This window comes from Astyanax mexicanus, chromosome 14 (genome assembly GCF_023375975.1).
Source record: "Astyanax mexicanus isolate ESR-SI-001 chromosome 14, AstMex3_surface, whole genome shotgun sequence".
Taxonomy (NCBI): Eukaryota; Metazoa; Chordata; class Actinopteri; order Characiformes; family Acestrorhamphidae; genus Astyanax; species Astyanax mexicanus.
Genome location: NC_064421.1, coordinates 44,151,588 through 44,178,766, shown reverse-complemented (window position 1 = coordinate 44,178,766; position 27,179 = coordinate 44,151,588). Strand labels below are relative to the sequence as shown.

General features: G+C 38.1%; 1 protein-coding gene across 3 annotated transcripts; it reads left to right on the top strand.

Annotated features, from left to right (window-relative positions):
• Positions 1–741: 741 nt before the first annotated feature.
• Positions 742–22,753, top strand: kdm1a (lysine (K)-specific demethylase 1a). 3 transcript variants are annotated; one of them, XM_015608289.3, is made up of 22 exons: positions 745–800; positions 3,954–3,990; positions 5,851–6,144; positions 6,982–7,147; positions 7,340–7,473; positions 7,762–7,840; positions 8,767–8,859; positions 9,030–9,136; positions 9,525–9,606; positions 9,816–9,910; positions 10,356–10,373; positions 10,731–10,873; positions 11,887–11,977; positions 12,707–12,841; positions 13,352–13,425; positions 13,802–13,913; positions 14,634–14,766; positions 14,906–15,093; positions 18,457–18,571; positions 18,918–19,045; positions 20,266–20,412; positions 21,700–22,753. In XM_015608289.3, exons 2-22 carry the CDS (start codon positions 3,961–3,963, stop codon positions 21,883–21,885), a joined length of 2,550 nt encoding a protein of 849 aa, XP_015463775.3. In that variant the 5' UTR covers positions 745–800; positions 3,954–3,960; the 3' UTR covers positions 21,886–22,753. The 3 variants fall into 3 exon arrangements, with proteins under 3 accessions (XP_007258997.3, XP_015463775.3, XP_022528354.2); XM_022672633.2 differs by having other exon boundaries at positions 765–800; positions 3,954–4,005; XM_007258935.4 differs by lacking the exon at positions 3,954–3,990 and having other exon boundaries at positions 742–800.
• Positions 22,754–27,179: the final 4,426 nt, after the last annotated feature.

Genomic DNA, 27,179 nt, shown 5'->3' with positions numbered 1-27,179 from the left:
ACTAATAAAATTAAAGCTAATGAGGAAAAATAAATATGTTTTTCCTATCATGTATTTAGTTTTACTGCATAGGAATAATTTGTGAAATAAAAAAAACATGTATATATAATTTATATAGGATAAAAATAACAATGTTAAACTAATTATTATTTGTATTTTTTATATATTTTATTTTATTTATTTATTATTTTTATTATTATTAATTAATTTATTTAGTTTTTTATTAATGTATTTGCTTAATCTTTTTTGTGAGTGCATTAAAGTTAGAAACAGCATTTTCTTTTACGACTGGAACAAATTCAGGTCTAAAAGAGTAATGAGCTCAAAACATGCAAATATAGGAATTATTGATTAAACAATTCCATTAAAACAATATACGGCGTACGGAACGAATATGGTGCTATTTTTCTATTGTATTATTTGTTGATTTTTTAATGTATGTATATATAGATATATAACATTGTGTGTTTTTTTTTACCTATTTTATTTTAAAAAACGTATGACGTATTTGTTAAATAATCAATTAATCATACATGTTTATTTAATTTCGTAGTAATATATATGTTTTTTGTTTTATGGAAAACCGCCTAAACAACAAACGAACTTTGCATCCGTTTTTGACTTTCAAAACCAATCCCTGGCCACGTAATTGATTGACGGGATATGTGACCAATTGCTGCCATGTTTAATTAACCCCGCCCAGATACGCAGCAGCCGGTGATCTGATTGGCTGTTCCCCAGCCACTGCCCGGCGCACGCACTGCTCCGTGGTTCCTTTGTGCCGGACGGTAGCAGAAGAGGTAAATAAATAAACCCGTTTATTTCACAGCAGTAAAGCGCTAGCGGGAATAGTGTGGTGATAGAGAGGTGTTAATGCTTTCTGCAGCTCCAGCAGCGACTTAATTAATATTATCTTAATTCATTATTATTATAAAAACAGCAGCGAGTAAACAGCGCTGCGGGAACTCAGTGTTAGCATGTGGCTAAGCTAACTATAGCTGTCCGCAGATAAAGCGAGAGAGAGAGAGATAGCTAATCGGAGACAATAGAGAGGCGGAGATGATGATTATTAAAGGATTATAATCTAAATTATTAGCTAATTTGGTTTATTTTCAGGGTTTTGGGAATGTAATATTGTGTATTAGATGATAACTGACGCTATGGCCATGCAGTGTGCAGTGCGACGTCACTGTGGGATGAGCTGTTTTGTATTGTCTAGTTTTTATTAGCTAATTAGCTATTGTTTGTTTGGTTATATTGTCTTGTCTGTGTTATTACATTGTCTGAGTAATTGTTTATTCTGTTTTTATTTACCTGTTTGTGTTGATTGTCTCTTGTGTTATTATGTAATCAGTAGCTGTGCTGTTATATATGCAGTTATATATATATATTAGCTATATTGGTTATAGTCAGCTATAATTACATTACGTTGATAGTGGTGTATTGTTAGATCCATTGTTGGTAATATTTTGAGGTTATGAGGTGTGAAAGAGATAGCTAAGAGATAGCTAACACTAGACTAGGCCTTTCATTGTGTTATTGTTGTTGCTTTGTGGTTATGGCATTAATAGGCTCGAGGTTGCTGTAAATTATGTGTTTGAGTTAACCCCTTAACAGGCCAACTTTTTTTTGTCAATTTTCTGCCTGATATTACACACCTAAATCCTAAAGATTTTTATTCAAGAATTGCATAAAAGATTTCATGTTTGATAATGAACATTACTTAATAAATAAGTAAATCTCAAGTCAAGTCAAGTAGTTTTATTGTCAAAACTGCATATGTACAGGACATACAGAGAATTGAAATTTCGTTACTCTCCTTCCCAAATTTTACAGCAAGTACAGATAATAGATATAATAAAAGAGAGAATGGAAGACACTATATGTACAATACAGCAGGGACACAAATAGACATACATGAGACAGAAACAAGGTACAGTAGTGGTAGGGGTGAAATAAGATATATAAATAGAAATAAAAATAAATAGATATATAATATAAAAGAGTGGGAGACACTATATGTACAATACAACAGAACACAATAGACATACGTAAGACGGAAGACAATAGTGCAATATTGATGGTGATTGGGATGGTACAAATAGACAGTATAAATAGAACCCGTATAACAGTGGTGCAAATATGTAGTATATAGCATAAGGCTGGTAAAGTGAATGAGTGTGTAAAGTTCTTAAAGTTCACAGTTTTTGGGGAATTAAAGTGTGTATTGACAGTGCAAGTATATCAGTAGTGCAGTTATTGGGTGTGTAGTGCAAGTCCGATTGGAAAGATTCCAGTAATGTGTGTATTGTAGTACAGAGTTGCAGTACTACAATCTAGTACAACTTAAAAAAATATAATGAATACCAATCATAAAATTGGCACATTCCTAAACTTCATTTTAAAATCTGTATTTTCCTGAATACAAATCAAACAGTTCATCTCCTCCAAACCTTTAGTTTTATTAAGGTTGTCTAGTTTATCTGCCTTTCTTTTTTTTTAAACATGCAGAATTTGGGTTTAATTCCTGTTACTGATCTGAAATCATTAAGTGGAGTAGAGAGAAAACAGGCAGCTTCTCCAAATGACTTGTAGGAGATTTCAAACCCTCAAAGTTTTCAGAATGTACTGTATATAACCCATTTTACTGCAGACAAAAAGGATTTTGTATCATCTAAACTTGTAGCATGTATACTGTCGAAGGCCTGTAAAGGGGTTAAAGTTGTTTATGTGGTATTGTGTTGTTGTTTTGAAGCCAGCTTTGTATAGTAAATATAGGGATATTTAACACATTTCCTTTTTTTGTATTTAGCATATTTTCTGTTACTGTGTGATCAGGAACTTTGTAACTTTTAACTGTGTTTAAACATATATATTCTATTATCAAAATATTTTTATACATAATATATCCTGTAAGAGCCTAGACACATTTCTGAATATTGATACCAAATTAATAATGGGTGAGTAACTCATACATGTTTTTTTTTTTTTTTTTGTCTTTTTGTTGGCACGACTGTTAATATTTTAGGGACAAATCCTGAAGAGACAATTTTGTAACTTGTATTTTAAATATCTTTTCAACAAATCCAGTTATATCTGTTTTTATGGATTAGGGGTTGGCGATATGACCCTAAAATAATATTGATTATTTAATAGTGATAAATATTTACGTGATAAAAATTACACCACTAAAACAAAATGAAAATTAAATTATATTACTGCATACAATATGACATGGCACACCACTAACTGAGATATTAAAAAAATATATATGAATTTTATCAGATTTGTAAAAGAAGTCAATGATCCAGAATGTTATTAAACTAATAATGCACTCCAAATATCTCCATATATCCAGGATTTAAGTGAAATAAATGATAGTGGACAGATATAATCTGTCTCTAGTAGATATATAATGGGAAATAAGAACAGTGTAAATTTTTCTTTAGCTAAAAACAGCAAGAAAATGTTGAAATGGGTTATATGGCACAATATTTCAGGGTATAATATTGTTCAGGATATTAAAAAAATGTTGGCAGTATTATTGAGTATGATACGATATGGAACACTCCTAATATGGATTGCAAAACATTTTTTCAAATAAAAAAAAACATTTAAATGGTTAAATGTTTGGAACTGACCTGTAGAAGCAAAATAAACTTTTAATAAAAGCTAGATTTATTTTTAGCACTCTACATTTTGGTCAGGTAAATGATCACAGATTTACACACTGTCTTGTAGTGATGCTCTCAAGATGATCAGTGTGTGTCACAAACAAAGTGATAGGAATTTTAGGAATTTTTCACATCATTTAAAGTGTGTTTTTGTGACACATGTGTCACCATAGGCTCTTTTGGGATATATTGCAGCTCTTTATACACACACACACACGCACACATTAATAATTACATATTATTCGCCCTTATGTGTGTCTCTGGTTCTTTATCTCCCAGCGTGTGAATGGATATTTCCCGCTGCACCGAGAAATGGGTAAAACAAAACAAGGTTACTGTAATGTGCAGTCGACGTAAATTTTTCATCATTATACACTCGGCCTGTCACAATAATTACATTAGCAGCCCATCGTACAGTATGTGAACTCAATATAACCCATAATATTAATTAAAGAAAAAAATCCCATTAAAGTGAATGAACAGTGGTATTATTTTATGTCTGTTTCTGTATTAATTTAGGATTTTCTTTTTACGTTTTACATACAGCTGTTCCAAAGTTATCATTATCATCTTGCTTTTTCTTTTCTATCTTTTATCCACTTTTAAGGGAAAATGCATTAAATGTTCATAACTTGACAATAGTATCTGTTATTAGTTGCAGTTATTTCTGGGACTAAATACTGTCCAAAAAATATTATCGTGACAGGCCTGCATTACACACAACCTTGCATGCACGCACACACACACATCTGTCTGCTCATCATGCCTGCCATCAACAGGTGTTCCCATTCATCACAGTTCATTACAGAGGGGGCAGGGGCTTCAGAGAACAGGAGACACACCTCCTTCTGCATTAATGATGTCATAACATATTTTAAGGTCTCATTCCATTGTTTTTTCATTCATTTTAAAATGTCTAGTTGTGATCTTTAATATGAATGAAAGATTGAATGCCATGCCAGGTTTTTTTATTAATTTATTTTAGTTTAAAAAGTGCTCTTATTTTCGTGTTTTTATTTAGCCCTGATTTAGATCACTGTATTAAAGGTATCTGAAGAAACGCAGGATTTCAGCTCTTGCTCATGAATATTCATACATGCAAACATATCGCCTCTGAATGGCTAACAGCACTGCAGCAGAGAACACCTACCTGCCTTCCCCCACAGTCAGTTTTACAGCTCTAAAACTCAAAGGACTAAATGTTTTCAGAGATACAGCCTTAGTTAAAGATGACCACTGAGCGCTAGGTACAGCATCCCCGCAGCCAGAAGAAATGTTATCAGTGCCGTTATGCGAGCAAAGAGACTGCCCGCCATGGTTCTCCCCTTCTCCCCACGGCCTCGATGTCTTTCCTGATTTCTTTTACTAGATACTGCAGACAATGGAGGCTGAAGAACAGTTTCATATGCAGCATGTATACAACTCAGACCTATATTATTTCAAAAAGAACAAGAAAAAGTGGATTTCAGCGGAAGGACACCTTTAAAGAGCCTGTATCCAAAAGTTCTACAGTTTTTTTTGCCCCCCATAAGCTTACGCACTTACACACTCACTTTACTTATTTACCAACTAGAGCTCTGTTCTAATTGGCTGCCATGGATTCAGCCTCTTAGTTTAAAACACCTTAAGGCAGCTTTAGCGTGAGTGGATGGGGCTAAACAGCTGAATGTCGCTGAGTGTGTGGGGCTAAACTGATGCAGGCGGATGTGTGTGTGTGTGAATTCTCAAATTTGTCAGCGATTATGTAAGTGAAGTTGATAGTTGAATGAGACCTTTATGAAATATGACTTGTAATAGTTTACTCTCAGAGGAGGTGCAACTAATTGACATCAGAACAACCTCAGAACAGTTATGCTGCACAGTCTCACACAGTACTCTCATAATAAGCTACAGTTTCCTATTTCTAAACGGCCTGATGCGTCTTATATCTTAAATAAAAATGTCTTGTGAAAATGCATCGTGATTTTTGTGACATCACCCCGCCTATCCGTCACACACTGTCTCTCACACACACTTACTCACACACACATACATACACACACATGTTCAGCTGTCGTCTATCATTGTGTTGTTTCCAAACATGCAACTCTAATCAGCACTGCATTCAATTTCTACTTCTCTCTCTTTCACACATTTACACCTTTCGTCCTCTCCCTCCGTCTGTCTGTTGTTCCAGGAGAGGCCACTGTCTTCCTCCATTATGCTGGCGAATAAGAAAGACTCCGCCCCCTCCTCCTCATCCTCCTCCTCCTCTGGAGGTAACGGTGTTGAACGCTCATTGGACGCTCCAGCCGGCCCGTCCCCTGGCCCTGCTGGTCCCGCTCCAGGCCCTGCCGACGTCAAAAAGAAGGAGAGGGCATCTCCGAGTGGCGAGGGTGGCGGCCCGCCCCTCCCGCACCCTCCCGGTCCAGGGGGCATCGACCAGGACTCTGCTGAAGGGCGACGGACCAGCCGCCGGAAGCGAGCCAAAGTGAACACCTCATTAGCATCCTCCCCTTTTGGGTCACCTTTATTAGCAATTAAAGCTCACCTGTAGCTTCCTTATCAATTAAAGCACATCTGCAGCTGCATTAATATCAATTAAAGCACATCTGTAGCTTCATAAGCAATTAAAACACACCTGTAGATTCCTTAAAAATTAAAGCTCACCTGTAACTTCCTTATCAATTAAAGCTCACCTGTAACTTCCTTATCAATTAAAGCTCACCTGTAACTTCCTTATCAATTAAAGCTCACCTGTAACTTCCTTATCAATTAAAGCTCACCTGTAAATTCCTTATCAATTAAAGCTCACCTGTAGTTTCTATCAATTAAAGGTTACCTGTAGGTTCTTTATTATCAATTAAAGCTCACCTGTAGCTTCCTTATCATTTAAACCACATCTATAGCTTCCTTATCAATTAAAGCTTACCTGTAGTGTAGCTTCCTTATTATAATTTAAAGCACACCTGTAGTTTCCATATCGATTAAAGCTTACCTGAAACACATAGCTATTGAAACACACCTGCCACTTTATTATTATAGATTAAAACACATCTGAAGCTGCATAATTAGCAATTAAACCAGACCTGTAGCTTTATAATTGATTAAATCACACCTGGAACTTCAGTATTATCAATTAAAACACACCTGTAGCCTCATCATTATTTAAAACAATCTGCTTTATGACAGTTAAACACACCTGTAGTTATCTCTGTGTTTTCAGTAAATTAGATTTAATTTAGTAAATAAGGTCCCTGATGTCCTCTTCGGGTGTATATCCGTGTACATGGTTGTAATGGAGTGTTTACTGCGCCTCTTGCTGCAGGTGGAGTACAGAGAGATGGACGAGAGCCTGGCTAACCTGTCGGAGGACGAGTATTACTCAGAGGAGGAGAGGAACGCTAAAGCAGAAAAAGAGCGCAAACAGGTGGTGCCCCCACCCGCCCCTCCAGTGGAGGAGGAGAATGACAGCGAGCCAGACGAGCCGTCAGGTTAGTAGAGCACTTTTTATTTAGGAGTTCTTATTGAGGAGATACTGTTTTTAAACTAGATCGCCTACCTGTAGGTGGCACTGATGTTTAAACCACCCTTATGTGAGATGTTAGTAACGGCTGTACAAAAATACTGTACACGTACTATATCGTGCACATTTTAATTCTTGTAAATCGCTCACCTGTCTACAGGTTTGGAGGGCGCAGCTTTCCAGAGCCGCCTTCCACACGATCGAATGACGTCCCAGGAAGCTGCGTGTTTCCCTGACATTATTAATGGACCACAACAAACGCAGAAGGTTTTCCTGTACATCCGGAACCGCACAGTAAGTCTTGACCTGTGATTGGGTGTGATTACTAGATTTACGCACCAATCAGAACATATGAAAGAAATAAAAAAATATTGTTCATCAGGATCTGGGATTTAAAATTTCTATACTTTTCATTTTAACCACATAATTCATTTAATTGTAAATTTTATATATTTTTTTAATGTGCAGAACTGCGTATTGCTAGTTTTGCGTTGAGAGATTAGTGAAAGGTTAATATCACACCGTTTTAAAAGGAGTAAAATATACAAATCTGAGTTTTTCTTCTTCTTCCTCTGTTTTTAGCTCCAGCTGTGGTTGGATAACCCAAAAGTCCAGCTCACCTTCGAGTCTACTGTTCAGCAGCTGGAGGCTCCATACAACAGTCAGTTTATCTATAGTTCATATACACACACACACACGTAGACTGTAATCATGTTTGTGCATGGCAAAGCACAACCATTTTGTAGAGCAAAAGTGTTTTTAATTAAAATTTAATTAGGACCAGTCAGACAGGTTTTTCTCAACCTTTCTCAGGGTTGCAACGTCAGAATGTCTTGCATTATGTATGAGCTTTATGTCAGCCGTTTAGCAGCACTAAAGCAACTACCTGGGATAACGTAGCAGCCCTATAGTAACACTGTAGCAACCATCTCGCAACAGCTTAATGACCACATATAGTGGTCATACATTAGCATTCAATTCATTCATCATCTATCGTGCTTAGTATCTGTATACTCAGGTTACTACCTCTTCATATGGCCTTTTCACACCAGTACTTTTAGGTCAGTTTGTAATCCATTTTTTATGTGTACGCCTGCACTGCACATCCCATTGAAAACACAGTGTTCATAAGCACAGTTTCTATTACATCTCGCTATATTCACTTTCTTGCTCCCATGTCAGATAGCTCTGACCAATTAAAACTAAAAGGGTGTGCTTGCGTGCATTTGATTTTGTGCCTGTGTGAAACCAAACCAAACAGAGGGAGAAAACGCTCCAAATAAACAAACTCATCAACTGATCCGGATCATAGAAACCAACGACAGGTGTGAAAACTGCCCTTTTTTTTTTTTTTTCCTTCTTTTTTCTTCCTGCTGAGAACAAGCTGTACAGGACTAGGATAGTAACATTAGCTAAGCTACCTTAGCCTTAGCATTTCTTTGTTTGCCGGTTAATTGTTCTTTTTTAGAAAATACACCGTCATTATTGGCCAAACATTGGCTAATTATAAATAAATGAAATGTTTTTTTGTGTGCAGTGAATTTATTTTTAGACCTGTGTGTAAATGCTGTGTGTCTGTTTCCAAAGGTGATGCCGTTCTGGTGCACAGAATTCACAGTTACCTGGAGAGACACGGCCTTATCAACTTCGGAATCTACAAACGCGTCAAACCACTACCCAGTAAGCATGGGGTGGGGTTTAGAAGGGTTAAAGGGGAACTTAAAGGGGGTTTAAGAGGAACTTATTCAGGGTGGGGGATTGACATTATATATTTCAGTGCCTGGGTTTGATATAAGTTCAAGTTTCACTGCCGAATGACTTTGAATTGTGTGTGTTTTGTGTGTGTTTAGGCAAGAAAACAGGGAAGGTGATTGTGATTGGTGGGGGTGTGTCAGGTTTGGCGGCGGCGAGGCAGCTGCAGAGTTTCGGCATGGATGTCACAGTGCTGGAGGCCAGGGTAAAATTCAGTAAAATTCAGCTCTTTAAACTTTCCAATTTTGTGAATCAGGTAGAATTTCAGCAGATACTGTACTTTTGCACCAAATAAACAGTTTTCAGGAGAGAAATTTGTGTAGATTAACATCCACTGCTTGTTTGACTTAAATGTATTTTGAAAATGTATTTTGTATATATTACATTTTGTTTTATAAATTTGGTTTTGTTTACTTAGCTTAGCTTTTAGTGACCATATTACCCTAACCAAAATAATAGTATCAAAAAACACAAACAGAAACCACTCATCTTTTCCTTTTTTAAATCTATATTAGTGAATAATTTCAGCACATAGTAGATTTAGTAATTGTGTAGAACTGTGTTTAATATTAAAGGGCTTTTTTTATTGGCAGGACCGTGTGGGAGGAAGAGTGGCCACTTTCCGTAAAGGGAACTATGTAGCAGACCTGGGGGCAATGGTGGTGACTGGCCTGGGTAAGTCTGACCAATACTCATTATTATTAAAACACTTCACTTCAGGAGAGAGAGAGTGAAACAGTAGCACATATTTATAAATGTGTAATAAATGACGGCCTGTGGTTTTGCCGTTTATTTTTTTTTGTCCAGCAGAGGGTGGTGTTTACTGAATCTCTCTCTTCTCTCTCTCTCTTTCTTTCTTTCTTTCTTTCTTTCTTTCTTTTCAGGTGGGAACCCCATGGCTGTGGTCAGTAAGCAAGTCAATATGGAGTTGGCCAAAATCAAACAAAAGTGTCCGCTATATGAGGCTAATGGCCAGGCTGTAAGTACATACACATTAAATTACATATGTGCATACATTATGTGAACACACAATATGGACAAATGTATTGTGACACCTCCACATAACACCTACAGGGCTTTTATGCCATTCTTTTTTGAGGTGGTCCCAATGGTTCTCTTATAGGGTCTATAAAATTTATATTAATTCTGAGAAAATTGCAGGTGAGAGTAAAAGAACTTTTATGCCATCCCATTCTAAACTCATAGGCACAACTATATGGAGTTGGTCTCCCTTTTCAGATGCACTATATGAACTTGGAATTAGGGTACCTCCATATTCCACCTACATTCAGGGATCAAGAGGTGTTTCCCCAATACTTTTGTCCAAAGCTGCTGCTGTTTTTTTTCTGTTTTGCCTACCATGATTTAATATTCTCTCTCTCTCTCTCTCTCTTTCTCTCTCTCTTTTTCTCTCTCTTTCTCAGGGAGAACGCTGCACAAGTGTGAGTATCAGCTAAATTATGTAACTGAATCGGGGTAAAGAGAAATGTTTTTCTTGTACTACTCTAATTGGGGGTTCTATTTTCAGTCACATGAAATTGATAATAAATTTACAGTAATGTAGTTTTGGATTTTTGGGGGTATCTAGCCTCTTTCAGACATGCACAATAACCCAGAATCTTTCAAAGTATTACGTTGAGGAGCTGTTTATTTAAATGCAAATTACCTGGATTTTATCTGGTCAGCCCTTTAGTCTAGTCTAGGCGCAGTCTGTGTGTATATGGGCAGCTCCTGATATTTTCTGTAGGTCATATTAAAGGTTATTAATGTAACTTTGTATGGTGTGTGTGTGTGTGTAGGTTCCTAAGGAGAAGGACGAGATGGTGGAGCAGGAGTTTAACAGACTGCTGGAGGCCACGTCGTTCCTCAGTCACCAGCTGGACTTCAACTTCCTCAATAACAAACCTGTTTCTCTGGGTCAGGCACTGGAGGTCGTCATACAGTAAGTGACCAATCACTGCCTGTCTCAGATATGCTGCTAATACCTCGTCCAATCACAGACTACTTATTTATTTTAATGCCTTTTAAAACATTATAATAACAGTAGTTGTTATTATTATAACAATAAACGTAGTAATACCATATTTTTCTCACTGTAAAGTGCACTGGATTATAAGACACACTATCAATAAACGCTTAAGGCGCATTATGCGACACTAGTAAAGAACAGGGGTGTTGCCATGTTTTCCTTCTAATTCAGCTGGTCCCGCTACTGGGTGAAGTGCTTCAGTAAATGTATAGTAAACTCAGATTTCCAGGACTGCAGGACTGTAGCCTGCTGCTAACCCCAGCTAGCACTGCTGGAGCAGTATTAGCATTAGCCACTAACCGCGCTAAGCACTAGCTCTTTCCCCGTTTAGAGGCGAGTATATTGCACTGTAGTCTGCATGTTTACTGTGTTAAAACAAGCTACGTGGGACGAACTGTTGGCTAATATTGCCCTGGCTTACCGGAATACTGCTCCAGCAGCGCTAGCCGGGATTAGCAGCAGGCTACAGGCCCACAATATTCACCTCTGAGCGGTGAAAGAGCTAGCACTTAGTGCGGTTAGCGGCTAATGCTAGTACTACTCCAGTCTCGAGTATATATACCTGTATAACGCTGTACTTCAGCAGGGTGGCTTTACTGCTTCTTAATACCCGACTGGCAGAATTCATACAAAAGGTGCACTGGTTTATAAGATGCACTGACAATTTTTGGAAAAATTTTTTTTTAGAATTTTAAATGTGCCTACATTATTATTATTTTGTAATATGTAATAATAATACATTATGGGTTGGTTTCCAGACCGGTATTAATCCTAGTCTAGACTGAATTTTTCTTTCAATGTAAGATCTCCATTCAAATGGCTATGTAGTCCAAGACTAGGCTTATTCAATGTTTCTGCAACTGCCCCTATATATTTTTATTAGTTGATGCTACATTTATTTCTAAACCTTTTGTGTGTGTGTGCAGGCTCCAGGAAAAGCATGTGAAAGATGAACAGATAGAGCACTGGAAGAAGATAGTAAATACCCAGGAGGAGCTCAAAGAGCTGCTTAATAAGGTACATTATACCTTTTGTTATAATTTGTTATATTATACACCCAGTATACTTTCTGTAGTGCATTACAGTCTGTCTAAATGCAAGAATCATATCAAATGTATAAACGTTATAAAGCAGCTGCTACACTTCTGTTTTAGCACTTTTGTTTAAAGCAGCACTAGGTAGGATTTCCTTGATTTTTGATCTTTTTAAATAAGTAAAATTACAGCTTGAAACTCAGTGCAGCGCTGCATTGAGGTGTAATAGGAGGAATAGCGGTGCTCTCGTGTCTGTGCCGGAGCTCCTCTGAACTCAAACCAGACTCTGTAAGTTTTCTGAGGCAGCCGTGACCAACGCTCGCGAGAACTGCGACCTGCTTTCCGACCTTTTTTAGTTTTAACAGTTCTACAAGGACTACTGGTGCATTCTTTACAAACTAACATACAGGCACTCTGGCAGAAGCTGGAAAGAGACCGAATATGTCTGTGAAAGCCAGAAAATGAGAAAGAGAAACTAATCCACCTGAAACATTTATTACACTCTACAACTGTAGGGGGAGCCCACGAGCACAAAATCTCAATCCTACCTAGTGGAGCTTTAACATTAAATTACACATTTATAAATGTTAATGTGTCTTTAATTTAATTATTTTTCTCATTCTCCTTCTCTTGCTCTCTCCCCTTCCCTCTTCCTCCTTTACTCTGTCTACTTCTCTTCCTCTCGGTCGTTCTTTTTCTCTCTATTTCTCAGATGGTTGCCACTAAAGAGAAGGTGAAGGAGCTTCACCAGCAGTATAAAGAGGCCAGTGAGGTGAAACCTCCCAGAGATATCACTGCAGAGTTTCTAGTTAAAAGTAAACATCGGGATCTCACAGCTCTCTGCAAGGTACGAACACTTCCACACACACTCATTGCAGTTCCAACAGACTCCACACACACACACAAACGCACACACAGATGATATCTGGTCAGAGAAGAAACATGTGATAAGTCATAAAAGCAATTTTAGCTATGAAGGTTGAAATGTGCAAAATGATGCAAATAGTTAAGATTAAAATAATACCAAAAACTGTATTTGTTCTGTTATAATCTAAGCTTACTAAGCATGCCCAGATGTTCTTGTATTTATCAAATGCAGTCTTTTCACGATGACATGGGAAACTTCTCATCAGTCTCTCTTCCCTTGCTTTTAGCAACACATGGTTGCAGTTCTTTGAAAGATTCATAACTTAAGTTTTATCTCACTATTTGTTTTGTGCAGTTACTGTTAATTCGAATCATTATTTCATTTTAGGCGCTATTTATGTATTTATGTACCCAGTATATATTACTGTACACCACTGCTTAAAGTGTTCTCATATATATAAACTCATATATGATGCTGTGTGTGATGTAGGATTATGATGCGCTGGCTGAGCAGCAGGCTAAACTGGAAGAGAGGCTACAGGAGCTTGAAGCAAATCCACCCAGGTACAAACTAACACACACACACACACACACACACACACACACACACACACACACCAACTTATTCCAAAAGTACTGAAAGGAGCGATTTCATTTCAGAGAACACAGCCTACACTGGAATTATACATGGTGCAAATAGATATTTATTTGTTCCAAAGATTCCCATTCTATTGGCAGTACTGTGCATATGTGTACATTTTCACTTCTGTGTCAGTAGTAATGGTTGTCCTCAAACATTTAAACATATAGTGCATGTGTATATATTTACTAACTTGCGTTTTGGTCTTTTCTGTTCCTGCTGTTATACTAATAATCTCTCTCTCTCTCTCTCTCTCTCTCTCTCTCTCTCTCTCTCTCTCTCTCTCTCTCTCTCTTTCAGTGATGTGTATCTGTCGTCTAGAGATCGGCAGATACTGGACTGGCACTTTGCTAATCTGGAGTTTGCTAATGCCACACCCCTCTCTACTCTCTCCCTCAAACACTGGGATCAGGTAAGTGTTTATGTCTGTGTGTGTTTCCTCTCTAATACTCGACTGTTGGAGGCAGAGTACTGTATTTTTCGCACTGTAAGGAGCACTATTTTCTGGTCTATTTTCTTACATAAGCGCATTATGAGACACTAGTAAGGAACAGGGGTGTCACCATGTTTTCATCCTACTTCATCCTACTTTGACTTTGAAGTCAAACGAGCGCTGGGTGTTAATCTACACAGATTTCTCTCCTAAAAACTATTCATTTGGGTGAGTAAAGCGCTTCCGTCAATTTACAGTAAGCTTAGAAGCGCTGGCCGCCGTTAGTGGCTAATACAGCTCAATAGTGCTACACCAAGGAACCCTGAGTGTTCCAGTAAGCCAAGGTGATATTAGCTAGCAGTTTGTCCCGCGTAATCTGTTTTAACACAGTAAATGTGCAGGCAGTCCGATATACTCCCCTCTGAATGGCGAAAGAGCTAGCTGCTCCAGCAGTGCTAGCCGGGGTTAGCACAGGCTACAGATAAATGATACTCACCTCTGAACGTGGAAAGAGCTAGCGCTTAGTGTGTATCGGAGTATCGGAATGGCAATACTGCTCCTTTCAACCTGACTGGTATAATGCATACATAAGGCGCACTGTAGATTTTTGGGAAAATAAAGGATTTTAAGTGCGCCTAATTGTTTGTTTGTGTGTGTGTGTGTGTGTGTGTGTGTGTGTGTGTGTGTGTGTGTGTGTAGGATGATGATTTTGAGTTCACAGGAAGTCACCTGACTGTGCGAAACGGTTACTCCTGCGTTCCTGTGGCTCTGGCTGAGGGTTTGGACATTAAACTCAACACGGCTGTCCGGCAGGTGCGCTACACCTCATCAGGTAAGTTCCTACACCTGCATCACACACACACACACACACACACACTGCCAATACAGCCTCACACCAGGTGTGCTACCTGCTCCAGGTGCATAATCTCTCTCTCTCTCTCTCTCTCTCTCTCTCTCTCTCTCTCTCTCAGGCTGTGAGGTAATAGCGGTGAACACTCGCTCCACCACTCAGACGTTTATTTATAAGTGTGATGCGGTGTTGTGCACCCTGCCGCTGGGGGTGATGAAGCAGCAGCCGCCTGCCGTGCAGTTCGTCCCACCACTGCCCGAGTGGAAAACATCCGCCATCCAGAGGATGGGCTTTGGAAACCTCAACAAGGTGTGTGTGTTTTTTTTTTTTCTTTTTTTCTTTTTTATCTCAATGTCTTGGGTTAACAATACTCTAAATACCAGTAATTTACACTGATTTGACAGATTTTTGACTGAACATGTACCACAGCTTGTCTAGTCCCTGGAGAGATATACTGCCAATAGAGAATTGGACTCTGAGCCTGTTGCCACTGTGCCTAATGTGTGTCGAGGGATATAAACCAGCTTAACTCTTCATTGAACAGTGCAGTTTTGTTCTCTGGACTGATGCTGACCATCCAATCCAAACCATCCTGTCCCAATACTTTTGATTTTCTAACCAAATAGTATTTTTCATACTAAAAAACACATTAGATCAAGGAGTTGGAAAACAACATTTTACCATAATGTATATAGATGGGAAATTATTAGTTATCAATGCCGACTCTAACTTGAACGCTTGACTCTGATTCAAACTCTATTTAATCAAATCAAATTTATTTGTATAGCGCTTTTTACAACTGATGTTGGCACAAAGCAGCTTTACAGAAACATGATTACAGGACAAAGAATCAGGCAAAACATTTAACGTAGAAATTACAGAATACAGAACCTCCAGTGAGCGCGGAGGCAAGGAAAAACTCCCTCAGAGCTGCAGGAGGAGGAAACCCTGGGAGGACCAAGACTCACATTTAAGGGGGGACCATCCTACCACTGGTCAAACAGCTTTTAAATGAAAATTCTATTTAATCTAGATTGACCAAATCTAATGATGACTTTATGACTATACCTCTTTATCTGACTATATTTCTATCTGACTCTGGTACTTACTCTGACTCTAGCTGACTCTATGACTCTATGGTTAGACTTCTTCTGTCATCTGGGGGATAAATGATACCCGGTGCCACGTAGTGTCCTGAAGAAGCAACTAGTGTGATAGACATGTTCATAGACATCTAATCAAGCTGAGAGACACTGGGGAAGATCTGTGGCTCTGCAGCAGTGAAGAAATGGCTGTTATGTGGTTGGATCAGAATAAATAATGCAGATTATCTGTTTATGGCAGACAGAGTGAGCGTGTGAGAGCGTGTGAGAGCGTGTGAGAGCGTGTGAGAGCGTGTGTGAGTGTGGTCTGTGCTCCTTGCTGAAAGGTGGTTAAACACGAACAAGAACATCAGAGGCTTTATGGGGTTTCATGTCCATGAATCAAGGTCACCTTCACCTGAAATAGAACCCACAGCCTCTCCCCAGAGCTGAGTTTCCCCTCCTCAATGAACACCCCCACCCCTCCCCAACACACACACACTCACACACTCTCACACACACTAATACTACATCATTTCCTGCAGTGCATCATCTCTCCCTCTCTCTCTCTCTGGGCTGCAGTAAAATGCTGCAGTATTATGCAACCTGCTGCAGCTGCAGTTCCCTGCCTGAGTCAGCAGGTGGCGCAGTGTGCTGCAGTGTTGCAGTAGTGATGCAGAGCATTGGGCTGAGTGCTGTTCTGCAGTGAGCCGTGCCGGCGTGTTGTAGGGGACCGCGTGTGTGATTGGTCGGTTCTGTGTTTGGGTTTTGTGGTCTGGAGCAGGAGCACTGATTATAAACACTGACCGGAGGGGTGGAAACAGAGGGGAAAACGGGGGAAACGGTTCGACTGATTGCGCAGAATTTATAATAAACGATGAATACAGATAAATGATCTAACTAAAGCTGGGCGATATGATTAAAAAACTCGTATGTTTAATAGAAGTGGTAATATGATACAGTAAGGTATGATAAACATATATATTTTTTAGATTAAATTAGAATGTTTCTTGTTAAAGTATCAACCTATCTATTTATGACACCCAAAAACACAACATGCTTAATACTGAAAGAGTAAATATGCAATCAAATCTAAGTAATATATATTTTTCAGTAATAAACTTAAGACCTGTGTTTATTACACCATGATGAAACTGGTTTTCATCAGGAGTGCTCCAGAAAAGAAAGCCCAAGAGGTACCTCTGTTGCACAGTATAAGATCATCAGAGTTACCAGCCTCAGAAACCCCTAGTTAGCCGCACTCCAGATAAGAGTTCATCTAAATGCTACTCAGAGTGTATTGGTTTGTTGAACACTTTTTTAAGTTACTGGAGTTACTGGACCACTTCAGTAAAGGAAATAATCATTGAATGAGAAGTTGTTTCCATAACTTGTGACTGGTGCTGTACATCAAAGTAAAAAAAAAAAAAAAAAACGAGGTAAATAATATGAATAATCGACTGTGGTCACTTGTCTAATGTACCTACTAAAATTCCTAAATGTCCTTCGGGATAAATAAAGCATCCATCCATCCATCCATCCATCCATCCATCCATCCATCCATCCATCAATCAATCAATCAATCAATCAATCAATCAATCAATCAATCAATCAATCAATCAATCAATCAATCCATCAATCCATCAATCCATCAATCCATCAATCCATCAATCCATCAATCCATCAATCCATCCATCCATCCATCCATCCATCCATCCATCCATCCATCCATCAATCAACAGGTCACCCAAGATTATAATAGTGTCTTGCGAGCTATAGGGATTCAGAAATATTGAAAGTTCTGTAGTTTCAAAACCGCAGTTTCAAAACCGCAGTTCTAGGACCCTATGTTTTCGAGACACTGCCACCTAGGGAAATGAGCGACTTACTACACCGTAAATAATATCACAACTTTAGCTAACTACTTACAGATTTAAAGGCTTATTTCACCCAAATATTAGATAGATACATGCAGCTTTTATATTAAAGATGGTACAAACATAACCAAATTATTTATATGCATCTTAAAAAGCAGATAGGATAATAAAATTACTTTTACAAATGACAACGCGCATTGTTCAAGAGTATTAACTTAACTATATGGTACATCAGTATTGATTAAATAAGTAATTAGCATTACACCGAAGACAGTAGGCTAACGTTACTCTGATTTAATGTACTGAAACGTAGTGAACATATTCTTTGTCATCTTTTATATTTCAATCTATGTGCTAAGCAGAACTAATTACCATATCGCCCATTTGAAGCAAGCTATCCTAGGCTAACAAGTAATGTTAGGTGCTCAATATGTGTAGATTACGTTGATATCTAATTCAAAACATCTGAACATTTTAATACATTAAATGTAGGCCCAAACTTCACATTTCGACTGTAATCCATCGTGTCCAAGACCACTTTTTTAGGCGGCAGTGTCGCGAAAACATAGGGTCCTGAAACTGCAGGGTCCTGAAACTGCAGGGTCCTGAAACTGCAGTGTCCTAAAACTGCAGTCTCCGAGGCTGCAGCTATACCCTTCTCGAGCAAATTGGAAAAAAAAAAATCTGATGCAGTGTATCCTTTGTGCCTGCAGGTGGTGCTGTGTTTTGACCGTGTGTTCTGGGACCCCAGTGTGAATCTGTTCGGCCATGTTGGGAGCACCACTGCCAGCCGCGGGGAACTGTTTCTGTTCTGGAACCTTTACAAAGGTGAGTTCACCTGTAGCCGGCACTTAGACAGCTGCTCCACTCAGTAACTGTGGGCTTTGTTACCAGGCAGTCGCAGGTTCGATCCTTAATAATTCCACAGTGACTGAAAGTTCCAGAGTGCATAAGTATCCTCTCTCTCTGTGCAGGTGGGTAGGATAATAGTCTTACTCACCCAGAAATAGCATTAGCAGTTAATGTTCTCCTCCAAGCGTGTTGAGCTTTTGTGGTAGTTTTAAGCTTTGGGGTAAATGAGCACTAACCATGCAATCCAGATGCTGGGTTGTGTGTGTGTGTGTGTGCTTGTGTGATACTGATTGTCGTTTTCCTTCCTATCTGTTGTGTCCAGCCCCCATCCTGCTGGCCCTGATGGCTGGAGAAGCGGCGGGCATTATGGAGAACATTAGCGATGACGTCATTGTGGGCCGTTGCCTAGCGATTCTGAAGGGCATCTTTGGCAGCAGTGCAGTTCCTCAGGTGAGCTAACCACATAGATCACAGTGTTTATTTCTATCTTGGATTTATATGTACGCCCACTGTGGGTCTCAACTTTTAGGACACACAACTAAATAAAATAATTTAAACCTTAATCATATTATATTATTTGTTGATTTTTAGTAAGTGATCATATTAGAGAGCCTGTGTCCTACATCTGTCCCATTTATTCCACCTGAGCTTCACTTATATCAGATTACATTTACTTACATTAAACTGACTTTTTTAAAGGAGCAATCAGTAGGAAATCAGAGTGTGTGTGTGTGTGTGTGAAATGGCTAGAGCAGAACAATTTCAAAACACTGGAAAGAGTTGGCATCGCCGTCCACCCCTTCACAGACACCAGGCTCCCTCGGGTTGCCAAGCTGAGGACAATAAACCTATAAGAACGAGTGCGCGTTCAATAACTTTTTACCATGATAAGCAACATTATGAACCAGCTCACATGGATTTTATATTTATTTATATTTATATAACTTTATCCACAGTTAGATACCTAGTTAGCTTCATGCATTGCTAGCTGTGTTAGCCTAAGCCAAGTTAAAGACTACTTTACAGAACTAATCAGTAATATACTGCTTAGTTTAGCAGATAACTGCAGCCTGATCTAGATTTCAGTTAGGTTATGACTTGCCTGATTAGGTTATGACTCACTGATGTCAAGCGAAGCAAATAAAGACTGGAAACAACTGGCTAATGCTAACTAGATGCTAGGAATGGCCATGAGTAACATATATGTAAGAAATTGCTCAACATATACTCACATTTGTAGTCAATTTAGCATCTAACATTCAGTCAAACATCTGCTCCTCCTTTGTGACTAATTGCAGTTCATGTTAGCATGTGTAGCATGACTACATTAGCCAGCATAGTCCAGATCATTTTAGCTAACCAGTACAACAAAATCTAATATGTTAATGAAGTTCATTTTAATAAAAAGTGTATGTGTGTATATGTGTATATGTGTATATGTGTATATGTGTTTGTGCATAGAAATGTTTTACACACAGTTATATTGTGAACTGTGTCGTATCTTATCCCACCGCAGAGGAAATGTCCACCCAGGTTAATGAGTTCAGCACAGTAACACACACAAACACACAAACACACACACACACACACACAAACACAGAGTCTTTGGCCCAGCTCCAACACTAACATCACTCTGACTGATGTCTTGTGTGTGTGCGTTTCCATGGCAGCCGAAGGAGACGGTGGTGACGCGCTGGCGTGCGGACCCCTGGGCTCGAGGCTCGTACTCGTACGTGGCAGCCGGCTCCTCCGGAAACGACTATGACCTGATGGCCCAGCCCATCACACCTGGACCAGCTATACCTGGAGCATCACAGGTGAGACACATGCACACAAGTGATGAGAATCAGTGAAGTTTGGTGTTATTATTTGTTTGGAATTTATCCTGTGTAATAGAGGTGTTTCTATCCTGGGGCGGTCCTGATGAGTGGCAGTTTAATCATAACGTTTTTATTGGTCTTTGCGACTAACCTTGAGGATATTTTTAAATTCCTTGAATTTTTTTTTTGATTGGCTAGCCTCATTTTTTGCATTTTTCTTTACTTAGTTGAGTAGTTGTTGCTTCTCATAATCTGGATTAGAACATTACTTAAATAGAGCTATTCACTGTATACCTGTAACTCTACCTCTTCACTACTTTACAACTGATGCTCTCAAACACATTAAGAGGCAAGAAATTCAAGTAATTAACTCTTGACAAGTTGAGCACAGCTGTTAACTGAAAGCCTGAATTACAGGTAGGCAAAAGGTGCTACTTTTGAAAAAAATATTTGTAGTTTAAGATGAGTAATGCTGTTGTTTTTGTTCTTAATAAACAGTCACAATCATGCTCATTGTTTGATTGTTACAGCAAGATTTTTAAGTATGGTAGTCTCTTATGATGATAGTATGAGAATGAGATAACTCATGTTGGCTGGTAATGAAATTTGGGTACCACTTTAAAATAAGACTACCCTTATAAAGGCTTTATAAATGGTTTATAAGTTAGAATATTAAGTATTGTTGACTAGGTTGTAAATGCCTTAAAACCATTGATAAGCATTCATTGAAAAGGCAACAGTGATCTGTTGTTTGCTTAGTCATTTAATTTATGGTAAATAGTCAAACATACTTTAGTTTGTTTAATGTTAAAGTTTAATGCTGATTGATGGAAAACACAAAGTAAATCAGTTTCAAGAAAGATCTGAGGTTTGACAGTAGAAATGAGTATTCATTAATGAGTTTTAAAGTATTTGCAGCCTAATTATTAACCATTAATAATCTCCTTCATAAACCATTCATAACCCCTTTTATAAAGGTAGTCTTATATTAAAATGAACTGAATTACTGAAATGTGTTGTATGAGAATAATTATCGCTTTTTGTATTTTTTTGGTTACAATTTAAAAAAAGGTATCGAAAAAAGTACCATTTGGGTATCAGTACTGAATTCAAGGTAGCGCACCAGTACTGTACATTTTAAAACGATCCCCAGCCCTACTAACACCTAAGTTACAGTACAGATTTCCCACAGAAGTATACTAAGTATCATAATGCCTTTATGAATCATGAGATCTGGACTGTTCTCTGTGTAAATGTGATGAATGTGTATTTGTTCTATTGCAGCCGGTGCCGCGTCTCTTCTTCGCCGGAGAACACACGATCCGGAACTATCCAGCTACAGTACACGGAGCCCTGCTGAGCGGCCTGAGGGAAGCCGGACGCATCGCTGACCAGTTCCTGGGAGCCATGTACACACTGCCTAGACAAAACACAAATACAGCCAACGCACAGCCCTCACCCAGCGTTTAAACACACACACACTTACACACACACACACACACACACTCCAACCTGCAATCATGAACTACCGTGAAGAGCAGGTGTGTTTACCTGGACGCTCCAGCTCAGTTTATCTGCTTAAACACACTGAACCTTCAGTCAGGTGTGTTTGAACAGGTAAAGCACTGTGCTGGAATATGACTGGACACACATATACACACACACACACACACACACACACACACACACACATATATATATACACACACTCTCTCTTACAGATTGTATAGCTCATACACAGTAACATTTAATTTACATATTTACAAACTTGAAAACACTGTGTAACTGTACACTGTGCACACACACTATAATACACACAGTACACATGAGTATTGTACAGTTGCTGTTTGTGTGTGTGTGTGTAGGGGGGTGCCCACAGTGCCCACACGTCCCCCCCCCCCCCCCCCCCCCAAAACCGATGACACACTTCTACTTCTTCTCCACTACTCTGTGTACAGCAGTGCTCTCAGACTCCTCCTCCTCCTCCTCCATATAGAAACTCACAGCTCTGAACTCTGATTAAAACCCAGCTGTGGCTGAAGTGGAGAAGTGAGGCTGAGAGGAACAGAGGTGTGGTAGATTACCCCGTCAGTGTGAGCTCTGAATTCTGCTGATCTCCACTTTTTTCTTTTGTTGTTCACCTCTAGATGAGTTTAGCTGAAGATGGAGAAACAGTAGCTGCTTAAGTAAAGCTTTTTTTTTTTTTGGAAATATGAAAAGAGTCGTTTTGCATTAAGCTAAATGTGTTTTTTGTTCTGTAGCTTTAGTTTATATCATTCTTATTTTTGTCAAGTTTTTATATTTTGTGGGAATTTGGTATTAAATGGAGACAAGAAGACTATTGAGTTATTTTTGTGTGTGTATTAATAACTATGATGCTTTAATAACCTCAATAACATACCTGTCAAGTTCTGGATTAAAAATAGGGACATTTTTTTGCTGCCTGCTTCGAGTCGTCCCACCAGCCCAACTAAGATTAATATCCCTTACGTTTTAAAACAGGTTTACAAGAAATCTAAAATAACGAAAGACACTAAAATTGCAGTTGCTTAACTCTGCTCTTCTATAGAAAGGACAATTCGATTTCTCATTTTTCTAGATTTTTACATGAAGTCTTTACTTTTTTGGCATCTATCCATCTCTCTGATTTGTTGTTTCAGGGTTATTTTTTTTATTTAAAAATATAAAATATTAATACGGGAGGACGGCGGGAAAGAGGGGTAAATTACAGTAGTGTCCCGGCAAAATCAGGAGACTTGACAGGTATGTAGTATCCAGTATGAAGCTCTAGTAACCTCAATATTCAATATGAAGCTATAATAATCTAATCCATAATAAAGTTCTAATAACATTAATATTCAGAATGTAGCTGTAATAACATTAATATCCATTATGAAGTTCTAATAGCATTAATATCCATAATGAAGTTTTAATAACATTAATATCCATAATGAAGTTTTAAACATGAATAACCAGAATTAAGCTCGAATAACATTAATGTCCAGAATAAAGTTCCAATAATTTATATCCAGTATGAAGTTCTAATAACATTAATATCCAGGATGAAGCTCTAATAACATTAATAATCAGAATGAAGCTCTATTAACAATATCCAGTATGAATTTCTAAAGTTCTACCAGTTTAGTCCTGTTCCAGTGGGAGAACTGGTTTAGCTGAATCTACAGATGCCACTTAAAAAAATGATCCTGATTGGACAGATTTTGTTTAGTGTTTTACAGATTTAACTCTTCACTTTCCAGTAGGACTGAATACTGTACTAACACTAGTATTATACTAGACTACACTATACTATACTATACTATACTATACTATACTATACTATACTATACTATACTACTGCAGAGTTTAAACACCAGCTGCAGGCTGAGTAACGGTCAGCGGGTCAGTAGTGAAGAGTCGTGCTGCAGGGTATAAACACTTTGATCTTTATTATTTGTGGGAATACACAGTTCTGCTATCCAATCAGCAGCAGCCTACAGACAGATCGCTATAGCAACATGCAGAATGAGTTAAACATGCACAGGACATTTACACTAAAACGGCGGGACGGTGAACGTGCGCGCGCGTGTGTGTGTGTGGGGTATTGCTGATATACAGAGATTATCACACACACTCGTACACACACTGTATAACGGTATACAATGAGGGCTAAACACTGCTTTAGCAAAAATACCAAAAATACATCCTCCCTTGTTTGATCATAAAAGACCCACAGTCTCACTGCGTGTGTGTGTGTGTTTATATATGCACATAACTTCAGTACTGTGAGAAGTTTTAGGGACACATGCATTTTATTTAATTGATTCAGAATTAACACAGTGACATGAATTATTTCGATTTACTGTAGTATTGATATTATTAATGTATTTTGAATGATCTTATTCAATAATCCCTTATCAGATATGCTTTAGACAGGTGCCAAAACGTTCACACAGTACTGCTTTAAATGTAAGATCATGACTAAAAAACAAAACCTTGTATCTCCTCAGAAAAATAAATAAAAAAAAACAATTAGTTTTGTGAAATCATCTTAAATCTACATTAAATATCTAGTATTTGCTACGATCATTCGTTTTACTTTATTGTTAGTTAAAATATCCTTAGAATAATTTTATACTGGGTAATATTAGATATTTAGACTGGAATTAGGGTGATTTCTCTAAGAAGAAATATGAAATAATAAAATAAAATATTCCTAAATTTCTAAACATGATCTGAGTGATTCCATTGGTCCTTATTAATCAATATAGACTGTATGTTCAGGACGGATGCTTATTTTAAAGGAGAACTCTGGTGTGAAATTGACTTTTGGTGTAGTAAAACATGTTAAAGAGTACTAACCTTGGTTGAATAGCCCAACTCTGTTCTACTGCAGCTTTCCAAGATCAAGCAGTTTTATTCAGTTTGTCCAAACGCCCTTTAGACAGGGTGATATGGGGCATATTCTTGCCCCTGCAGATAAAATGCTTTTAACTCCGTTATCCAGGCTTAAAGTAGCTCCACACCTCATTGATAGAATTCGGAGAGCCCTGACATTTAAAACAGGGCATTAGGAACCTAAAAGTGCAGAAGAAGCTTTTTGAAAAACACTGTTTACTACCCGTAGCGTTAGCTACATCTCCGGGCATGCCATCTTAAAGAAAAGACATGATCAGTAGAGTGAAGAGCAATCCACTGATCAGCCCTCTCCTGATCATGACTTTACTTTAAGAAAGTGGCGCCAGGAGGTGTAGCTAACTCTACGGGTTGTAAAAGGTTGTTTTTATTAAGCTTCTTTTGCACTTTTAAGCTCTTAATGCCTCGTTTTAAATGTCAGGGCATGTCAATTCTATCATTGAGGTGTGGAGCTACTTTAAGCCTGGATAACGGAGTAAAAAGTGATTTATCTGCAGGAGCAAGAATATGCCCCATATCACCCAGTCTAAAGGGTGTTTGGACAAACTTAATTAAATAGCTGGATCTCAGAAAGCTGCTGGAGAGTGGAGTTAGGTTATTAAACAAATATAAATTTTCTTCGTTATTTTTTACTACACCAAATTGACAAAAGTCAATTTCACACCAGAGTTCTCCTTTAAATCATGATTTAAAAAAAATAATTAAAAAATGGAGATACAAGGTTTTGTTCACACAGTGATTTTTAGTGTGTGTGTGTGTGTGTGTGTGTGGCCTACAGCTGTAGGTCTGATTCTTTGGCAGCACTCTCTCTCTTTAATGGGAGCAGAGGGGACATTGTTTACAGTGAGAAACAGCAGTTATGAACCTGAAACACACACCTGAACCTGAGCGTCCAGATGAGCCGCTCACACACCAGTCCACCACCTTCACACCTTTACACACCTTTACACACACCTGCAACCATTCCCACTGAATTCTGAATAAGTGGTGGACCTGCACTGATGCTCATAGACACACACACACAGCTTGAGCAGAGAGGCGTTTAAATCAGGACAGAAAAATCAGAGTGACTCTCCAGGAGCTCACCCCATAAACACAGACTTAAAAAAAAAAATAACAACAGAAAAAAAAATATCTTTTAAAAGGGAATAAAAGTCTCGCCCACTTTACAAAATTACATCATCATTTTAAATAAAATTTATCTGAACATCGAAAAAATAACATCCTTTCCTTTCATTTCTTTTTTTAATCTTTAAAAAACTAACCGGAGAAGAGGAGATTATTCTTATTACTATTATTAGTATTAACCCTTTAAGGACCCCAGCACTGGATTTCTGTTCTGAACAGAACAAACGCTCCTCACCTCGGAATGATTTTGGCACGATTAGGAAAATGCTGAGGCACCAAAAGCAAAATCTAAACATGATGCACTTAATAAAAAAAACGTTGCGGTGGTGGACACTCTCATACACTCTATCAGCCACTGTTCATAAACCAGTACAAATTAACACACGTGCATATGGAAACCAACCATAACAGCCATAACATTAAAACCACATTCATGATATTCTGCAAATGTGGATTACTGCTAAAACAGCTCTAAACTGTCAAGCTCTCAAATCCACAAAAACCTCTAAAGGTAAAGTGTAGGATCTGGCACCAGATTAATACTAACATTAGATCAGATTTAAACCTATAATGACATAAAAAAAATTAAATAAACTAAGCCACTCATTTATTTTTTTTTATCTTACTGTCATAAAGAGAGTATGCGAAATATTATTTAAATAAATGTTTTAGAAGCGTTTAGAATTAGGTATATAGAACATTAAATATTTTATTATCATTTTAATTGTTTAAAATGGTTGGAACAGAACTGTACAAGCTAATTTTAATTAAAATTTTAAAAGGAGCTAATTTAAATTTTATCCCAGCACTCCTATGTTCAGTAAATACGGTCAGATGACCACACATTCACACAGTGTTTGTAAAGACGCTCTTAGGATGTTCATAATGTTACTTAGGGATTTCATTAGTTAAAATGATAGATAAGGTGCTGTAAGGAAATGTTCCATATCTTTTAAAGGGTCTTTTGGAATTAACAAATCAATGTTGAGAACTGAATGTTCCCTCGCTGCCTTCACAGGAGCCTTTGCAGATGATAAAACCAAGATTTATTCACCTCAGCTGGCAGTGGTTTTAATGTTATGGCTAATTAACTGATATCCTACCCGTACTTTTGCTGTTTTACATGGAATAGCAGTTGAATACCGAGTGAGGACTAAAATAATAAACCTGCTGGATTAACCTGGCAGTGAACAAGGTCAGGTTAAAGAAATGGTTTAGCC

Coding starts and splice junctions, on each gene's coding strand:
- kdm1a (XM_022672633.2), top strand. CDS start 3,961: ATGGATATTTCCCGCTGCACCGAGAAATGGGTAAAACAAAACAAG. Junction 6,145..6,981: donor GCCGCCGGAAGCGAGCCAAA/GTGAACACCTCA, acceptor CTCTTGCTGCAG/GTGGAGTACAGAGAGATGGA. Junction 18,572..18,917: donor GTTCTGGAACCTTTACAAAG/GTGAGTTCACCT, acceptor TGTTGTGTCCAG/CCCCCATCCTGCTGGCCCTG.